Here is an 8884-nt window from a genome sequence, read left to right on the forward strand (position 1 = left end):
CCGCCCCTCACCCGGGGGAACTGCATTCCCCCGCGATTCTCCCCGAAATTACCTCTGCTTCTTATTCTGTTGACCTTGTTTGTTGTCAAAACCCAGGGCCTTTTTTTGTAGCAGGGACTCCTTTGCATGTTAGGCCACACACCCCTAATGTAGCCAATCCTAATGAGTTTCTGCTGTTGGGTGTGGCCTGTTATGCTAATGAGTTCCTGCTGGGCATGGCCAACTCGGGAGCCAGCCGGAACTCCTTTCCTGTGCGTTCCTGCCCAAAAATAGCCCTGAATTCTCGGGGTATTTTTTGTTTCCCCATTACAATGAGGTCACCCTGGTTTCGCCCTACACTTGTCCCGGGATAAACGGATGCTGTTATAACCAGGGATAAATACAAGGTCTTGTGTTGCGAGTTGAACTCTGATAAAACCAGGGATGAGATCCAAGGGTGGAAAGGACCTAAGTCCACAGCAAAAAATAACTCCGGGGCAACAGAAGGCTGAAACCGGGCTGACCACTGAAGGGTGGGAATGTAACGCAGAATGGGGGGGGGGCATGGAATACAAAGAAGGTTGAACTCTATTTTAGTGCAGAATGGTGGTGGTGGGGAACCCCTGGATTAAAAAGAAGGCTGAATTTGATTTCAGTGCTGAATTGCTTGGAGAGCGCAGAAAGGTCCAAAGCCCCAGGCGATCCCCGGTTCCGATTATCTGCTGCCATGCTGGCTCCCTTCCTAGCTGTTGGCACAAAGAAGAGTCAGCGCTGTAGGGTGCGCTGCTTGCAGGCGAAATGACATTTCACCCAAATCAATGTTTCTGCGAATTTTGGGTTTCCACTGTGCCCAGTGCACAGATGCTTGTCAGGGATGCTCTAGGCTGAACCTGCACTGAGCGGTCGGTCGGACTAGATGGCCTGTATGGCCCCCGTCCAACTCTATGATTCGGTGATCTCCCTGCTAAGAATTCTGCCCAGAGTGTACTGCCCTCACATGAAATGTCCATGTCATGAAAAGGAATCGCAGGTATATTCTCTCAGTCCATTTCCCATAGGCCTGCCCATGGGGGCAGGGAGAGGGAATGAGCATTTTCTTATGTATTACCATTATGGCAGTATAGCTAATGACACGCATCAAACACATCAAAATGTACGTTGTGCGTTCATCCAATTAAGCACCATTCCCAGAAGTTCACAGCAGATCATTGGAAAGGTGTGAACGCTTAATTATGATCGGTATGGGAGCAAGACAAGTGATATTTATTCAATCCTAGCCTGGAAATGTGTCCTCTGTGTTCAGGAGCAGTACATCTATAATGATCCAGTAATATGGACCAAAGCGTCTTGCTACATTAGGCTAATGTGGCTATCCATCTGGAAATGTCCTCCTCGTACCTTTCCTGTGAACTTCAGGGGTAGAACTTCTGGGGACTAGATGGGCATCTCAATGTTCCCTCTAAGCTGAGTTAGTGTGAGCTAGCTCACAGCTTTTTCCGCCTCTGGCTCACACGTTTTTGTCTTAGCTCAGGAAGGATGGCTCCAGAGCAAACCGATTTATGCAGCAGCCAAATCGCTCGCTCACCGCTTTAATGCCAGCAGCTCACAAAGCAGAATTTTTGCTCACACGACTCCACAGCTTAGAGGGAGCATTGCATCTGGTTGGTCCCTATCAGGATGACAGTATCCCAAGGATACGCTTTTCCACATTCTCATTTTATTTGCTGGTAAATTCCTGTTCCTTCTGGGGATATTTCCCTGTTCTGCATGTGTTTTGCTCCCTCTAGTGGTGGAATCAATCTCAAACAGGTTTTTCGCCAGCATATCTCCCTGCAGGTTTAAACTGTAGGGTTTTATGCCAGAGATAAAGATGTGTGATATTGAATCGACCACTAGAGGGAGCAAAACACATACAGAACAGAAAAACAACCCAAAGAAATGGGAATGAGAATGCAGAAAAGCCCAAAGATGGACTTCTGTTCTGAGTCCACCTGCTAAGCATAAGCATGAAAACCATTTTGTAATCTTATTGACTTGTTTTTCTGGCTCTCTTCTCTTTCTCTCTCAGATCCTTTTTGACCAAGCTCAGAGGTCCGTCCGGCAACAGCTGCACAATTTTGTGAAAGAGTAAGTCTTTGGGTTTCTTTTCGGGGTGTTTGTTGAACCTTGGAATTCACTGCCAAAGGAAGTGGTGGCGGCTACAAGCATGGACGGCTTCAAAAGGGAATTAGATAAGCATATGGAGCAGAGGTCCATCAGTGGCTATTAGCCACAAGGTAAAGATAGGGGCTCTGGGGCAAGTGATGCTCTGACATCTTGGTGCTTGGGGGGGTCAACAGTGGGAGGGCTTCTAGTGTCCTGGCCCCACTGGTGTACCTCCTGATGGCACTGGTGTTTCTGGCCACTGTGTGATACAGAGTGTTGGACTGGATGGGCCTTTGGCCTGATCCAACATTGGCATCTCTTATGTTTTTATGTTCTTAACCTGTCTGATGGGATGCAGCACATACTATCTGTCTGCAACACTGAGCGGATGACTCTGAAAGATGGGCTTAAAATACATTTTATCGACATTGTGTATAAAAACTGTACAATGTGGAAGGGTGGGGCACGAATCAAATCAATCTATCAATAAATACAAAGATAATAAATCAGGGGATGTTTGCTCCTCCCTGGTGAGATAGGCTGGAACCCCTCACTGTTCTCATCAACAGGTGCCTTCCATTGTTTAACAACATTTTAGTAATCCTTGCAAAAACGCTTGTGTATACAGGTAACTTGCCTTCCTTTGCCCTCAGGGATATAATTGTCAAATTGTTTCCGAGTTTTCTTAGTGGCATTCTCACCAGACTTAAGGTCAATAACATGATCCCTGATTGGCTAGGATCACCTGTGTGACTGATCCAGAAAGGAAGAAGTGACAGCACTCAAATTAAATGGTGCATTAAATGAGATTTTAAAAAAGAATGGAATGATTGCATCATAGATGGTGTGAACATCATACTTTTCTTAAAACGTTACTCAGTTTTTTGAGAAATACATTTTCCTCCACCACAGCCTGCAAATCAACACTGGCAGGTGTTTATTCCAGACATGTCTGGAATTCATAGTATTGAGCTAATTATATAACACCTTTTATTATACTTGATTGCAGTGAGCATAAAGGTACTAGGATTGCTAGCTGGCATGGAGAAAAATATCTATCCCTTTTAATAAAGGCTTAATGAGTGGAAATAGGTAGTTGAAGGCTTTTACATCGTGGAGTTGAGTTACATCACCTGGTAAATAACATCTCGTTGAACTTCTATTAAAGGGCAGGACATTTGTCACCTAAGAGCCACATGGAGAACAAATAATCTGCTGCTTACAAAGCCACATGTGCTACAATCTTGCTTTTAAAACTGAAAATAAGAGAAGATACTGGTTCCAGTTTCCAAATTCTGAGGTTGTGTGTAGGCATGTTTATTCTGAAGCAATTTAAGAATAAAAGGATTTAAAACTCCTTTTATTACAATTTTTAGTATAACCAAAAATGTGGAATGAGTGAATGCATTTCATTTGTGTGAGTCATTTCACTCGCTACTGGAAGTCTGGTTTAGAGAGAATATCAGAGGTCAGCAGGAGGAGGGGAGAGAGAGAGTCAGGACAAAAGTAGAAACATGAAACTGATATGGATGCTGTCCAACCATTGGGGTCAAACAGGTCTTGCAGCAGAGGAGACCTGTACTAAGAGGGCTTTCTGCTGTTCTCCTTCAGTCAACGGAAAGGGGAGAGAGTCAGGAAAGAGATGACACAGCCTTCAGAGTTTTGGTATCCCAAAATTATCCTGCCCCCTCCAAAGAGACTGGAGACCTAGTGTTTATCGCCCTGAGCTGTCTTTCTCTAGGGAAGAAAGGCAAGGCAAGTCAGTCCTTGCTGACTTCCCAGGCCGGGATGTGTGCGTGCATAAAATCCATTATTTGACTTTTCCATTTAACTAGCAGAATCAAGCCTTGCTTGGCTTGCCCCGTTCCATCCTATGCAAAACCAATCCTTCGAATTCCTCATCCGCTTAAAAAAACCGGGGGCAGGTACAGGGCAGGCATCTGAAGCAACAGAATATAGGTCAGTGAGGCAGCGGCGGCCTTCCGCTAAGCAAGGCCCGGTTGCCATGGAAACGGCCAGTAACTCAGAGCCCCTCTGCAGCGGTGGGCGACGGGATCAAATGGGTGGGATGAGACCAGTGAGGGACCGTTGACCCCCCCACACACTATAGCACCTGTATCCTTCAGACCCCCCCACACACATGTTTTAAGCATTTCTCAGATTTCTGAGGAGATTAAAAATCCTAGATTGCCCCTTCATTGAGGTGGGCAACACCATCGGTGCAGTGCCACGACGCCAAATCCGGCGTCGGGCCACACGACGTCGAGGCAGCGTGGCACCATCCATTTGCAAACGGGCTATTATGGGCTTTAGGGAACAATCATTTCTTCCGATATAATCTCTTTCCCCCCTCCCTGTTGCTTTCTTAATTTTCCGACTGGGAGAGGAGACTGCTTTACGTACAGCCGAGATTATGGATATGACAACAGTGTTAGAGAGTGGTGGAGGCCCGGGTTCAAATCCTTCCTCAGCCAATGGGGCTGTCTGGGTTGCCTTGGACTGGTCGCTCCCTCTCTCTGGCCAACCTACACCAGAGCGTTGCTGTGAGGTTAAGATGTCAGAGGAGCAGGGGTCATTTTGTAGAAAAAGAGGTGCAGGAGCTCATTAGCATAACTCATTAGCATAACTCATTTGCGTATGCCACACCCCCTGGCATCACCGGAAGTGTGTCAGAAGGCAACACCCACCGCTCAGGCTCCACTGGACTGTTTTGGATTGCTAGCTATTGGGGGGGGGGGGCGCGCAGATCTGTTCTCGCAGAGGAGGGAGAGCTTGTGCCTAAATAAAACTTGGTCTTAAAGGTGCCACTGGACTGTTTTGGACCGGGGGGCCGGCGGGGGGGCTCTGCAGCTTACCTGGCTGCTTCTTGCTCTGACTGAGGGCTGCTGGGAGCAGGGGGCGGGGCTTGTTGCATGTGCCCGCCCCCTGGGCTCTTTACTGCCGGAGCTCCGCTCCTGTGCGCTCCTGCAGGAAATGACCCCTGCAGAGGAGAAACCTGTGTATACAGCTTTGAGTTCCTTAGAAAAGGGGCTAAATGAAAATAAAATACATGATCACTGGATTTGGTCCACCTCAATATAAGGTTGCTAGCTCCAGGTTAAAAATTCCTGGATATTTGGGGGTGGAGCCTTGGGAGTAGGGTCGCCAGCCTCCAGGTGGGGCCTGGAGATCTCCTGCTTTTACAACTGATCTCCAGCTGACAGAGATCAGCTCCCCTGGAGAAAATGGCTGCTCTGAAGGGTGGACTCTGTGGCATGGTACACCATGCTGAGGCCCCTCCCCTCCCCAAACCCCGCCCTCCCCTGGCTCCGCCCCCAAAGTCTCCAGGTGTTTTCCAACTCAGACCTGGCAACCCTTCTTGGGAGGCGAGCTTTGGGTCACCTCAGCAGGCTAAAATGCCACAGAGTCCACCCTCCAAAGCGGCCATTTTCTGATCTCTGTCAGCTGGAGATCAGTTGTAATTCCAGGTGATCTCCAGCCCAGACCTGGAGGTTGGCAGCACTACCTCAGTGTCCTTGCTGCCCTTGCTGAATCTTTTATTTCTTGTATGTCCTTTGACTGCCATTGGGGCAACAATAGCATTGCCAAACATGACGGCCTTAGTGGGGAATCTACAACGTAAGGAAAGAGGAACAGGTCAAAAATACTCTTTGGTTCTTTTCTCATAAGGGAGAGATAGGACTGGAATGAGGATTTGCATCTAATAGGCTGGTATTTGAAATTAGGTGCCATCCTTATTCAGCAGCTAGGTGGGTATTCCGGGGGAGGGGGGCTTCTTGGTGCTGGCACCGCATTTGTTGAATCCCCCTCCCCAGAGAGGTTCACTTGAGGTCATCTCTCAGGCATCTACTGAAGTGTGAATTTACGGGACTCTGCGGCGCCGTGGAGCCCGTACTTCCTTAATTGATCTAAGTGGCACTCCTGTTTCTTATTAATTTTGTCGCTTTTCATTGCTGCTAAGAATTTAATTTGAAGCGTTGTTGTGCGCGTGATGTTGTTTTCATCCTTCTCTTTGTCGGCTTCCTTGAAAGCCCGTCGGATCCGAACGAGGCAGGCACGTTTTTAAAATCCCGTTAAAAACAACAGTAATCGTAATAGAGCCAGTTTATGATTTTTCAGTTTCCAGCTTCTTGCCTTAAAAAAAACCCCGGACAAATAACACACACACACTCTGGTAGGGTTAGTGTTGCCAGCCCCAGGTTGGGAAACTCCTGGAGATTTGCGGGTGGAGCTTGGGGAGGACCGGGACCTCCGTGGGGCACAAGGCCATAAACTCCACCCTCTGAGCCCTCTCTGTGGTCTGGAGATGAGCTGTAATTCCGGGGGCTCCCCGTGTCCCACGTGGAAGCTGCCACCCCTAATTCATAGCCAGATCTCCAGTGTGTGTTTTAAGTTGTTAAACAGTAAGAGCGGGAGTCCCCAATTTGTAATGGAGCCATGGCACAGATAGAGGGGTTTTTCTCCTCGTCCTCCTGTGCCATATTCCAGACCTCAGCCATGCTTCCTGAGCTGCCATTTGCCTAGTTGTGGGGGGGAAATACAATTTGCCTGTCTGTGTCCCTCAGTGGGACAAAGGGTAGCTTGTGGAGGCCTTTGGGATAAGAAAAATAGTGTCTAGCTGTTCTAAATGCAGAGTGTTCGCGTGCCACGTGTCTCTTAAAAGCATAACAACATAATCAAAATCGGCTAAACATGAGGAAGAACTTCCTGGCATTCAGAGCGGTTCCTCAGTGGAACAGGCTTCCTCAGGATGTGGTGGGCTCTCCTCTTTTTGAGGTTTTCAAACGGAGCTTCGATGGCCATCTGACAGCAATGTGGGTTCTGTGAACTTTGGCAGATCATGAGAGGGAGGGCAGGGAGGATCGTATCAGTGCTTAGTTCTCGTGGCCCTTTCTGACACGCCCAGGGAAACACCGATCGCCACTTTGGGGTCAGGAAGCAACTTTTCTCTAGGCCAATTTGGCTAGGGATCCTGGAGGGTTTTTTTTTGCTATATTCTGGGCATGGAGCAAGGGTCACTGGGGGTGTGGGGGTATTTGTGATTTTCCTGCATTGTGCGGGGGGTTGGACTAGATGACCCTGGAGGTCCCTTCCAAGTCTGTGATTCTGTAAGAGGAGCCATGATGGACCAGGCCAATGGCTCATCCAGTCGAATACTCTGTGTCCCACAGTGGCCAAAACCCAGGTGCCATCAGGAGTTCCACCCGCAGGCCAGAACTCCAGAAGCCCTCCCACTGTTGCCCCCTCCCCAGCACCAAGAATACAGAGCATCACTTGCCCCAGACAGAGTCTTCCATCTATACCTTGTGGCTAATAGCCACTGATTGGACCTCCGCTCCATATGTTCATCCGTGGGAAACCTTCTCTCTGAGTTAGCTGTTAAGCTCATGACCACTCTTGTGTTTCAACCCCAGTGACGTCCGGAAATTCAAGGAGACCAAGAAGCAGTTTGATAAGGTGCGAGAGGACATGGAAATTGCCCTGGTCAAGAATGCCCAGGCTCCACGCCATAAGCCCCACGAAGTGGAAGAGGCCACCGGCACCTTGACAATCACCAGGAAATGCTTCCGGCACCTGGCCCTGGATTACGTCTTGCAGGTGAGCTCTTCTCATTCCAGGTCCTCGGATGAGAGCCGGAAGTCTCGAGCTGGAATCGGCCTGAAGAGTGTTTGCATGGCTATATTCTAGGCCTCCAGCTTTAATTGGCTTCACTGGTGGATCCTTCGAAGCAGGGCCCTTTTAGGATGTTAATGTAGAGATTTATACCCTGCTTTTCTCTCCGATGGGGACCCAAGGTGGCTTACTACATCATTCACCTTTCTCCTCCATTTTAGCCTCATGACATCAACCCTGTGAAGTATGTTAGGCTGAGAGAGAGTGACCCGCTCAAGGTCACTCATTGTGTTTCCATGGTAGCGTGGGAATTCGAACCCGAGGTTGGGGTCACACCTGCGAGAAAAAATGGGGGGGGGCGAGGCTATTTCCTCCGGAGGAATTTGACCTGCAGTTGCACAATCACACTTCCCTTGGAAACCGCGAGCGCAGTCCGCCAGTGCGTGATCAGACGGTACGTTCTGCATAAAACGGCCATAAATCTATGCAGAACGTACCGTAAAACCCGATGATCAAAGGAAGATCATTCACCTTTCTCCTCCATTTTAGCCTCATGACATCAACCCTGTGAAGTATGTTAGGCTGAGAGAGAGTGACCCGCTCAAGGTCACTCATTGTGTTTCCATGGTAGCGTGGGAATTCGAACCCGAGGTTGGGGTCCCACCTGCGAGAAAAAATGGGGGGGGGGGGGGGCTGAGGCTATTTCCTCCGGAGGCATTTGACCTGCAGTTGCGCGATCACACCTCCCTTGGAAACCGCGGGTGCAGTGCGCCAGTGTGTGATCAGACGGTACGTTCTGCATAAAACGGCCATAAATCTATGCAGAACGTACCGTAAAACCCGATGATCAAAGGAAGTGAAGTCGGCACGGAGTGTGGAGGCTGCCATAAAATCCGAAGATGAAGAAGAAGAGAAGATGAGATTGGATGTATACCCCGCCCTTCACTACCCACAGGAGTCTCAGAGCGGCTTACAAACTCCTTTCCCTTCCCCTCCCCACAACAGACACCCTGTGAGGTCGGTGGGGCTGAGAGAGAAACTGCTCTTTTTCAAGGACAGCTGTGCCAGAACTATGGCTTGCGGCCAGGGCTCTTTTTGTAGAAAAAGTCCAGCAGGAACTCATTAGCATAATAGGCCACCCCCAACA

At 48.9% G+C, this 8884-nt stretch overlaps 1 protein-coding gene across 1 annotated transcript in view; it reads left to right on the forward strand.

The window, feature by feature from the left end:
- Window positions 1–8884, forward strand: part of ACAP3 (ArfGAP with coiled-coil, ankyrin repeat and PH domains 3) — a 135292-nt gene that overhangs the window by 41693 nt on the left and 84715 nt on the right. The window contains exons 5-6 of the mRNA XM_015412255.1: window positions 2048–2106; window positions 7539–7722. Coding sequence (XP_015267741.1) covers window positions 2048–2106; window positions 7539–7722 — 243 coding nt within the window. The remainder of the gene's footprint in view (window positions 1–2047; window positions 2107–7538; window positions 7723–8884) is intronic.

Source organism: Gekko japonicus, unplaced genomic scaffold, assembly GCF_001447785.1.
Source record: "Gekko japonicus isolate JY-2015 unplaced genomic scaffold, Gekko_japonicus_V1.1 scaffold2890, whole genome shotgun sequence".
NCBI lineage: Eukaryota > Metazoa > Chordata > Lepidosauria > Squamata > Gekkonidae > Gekko > Gekko japonicus.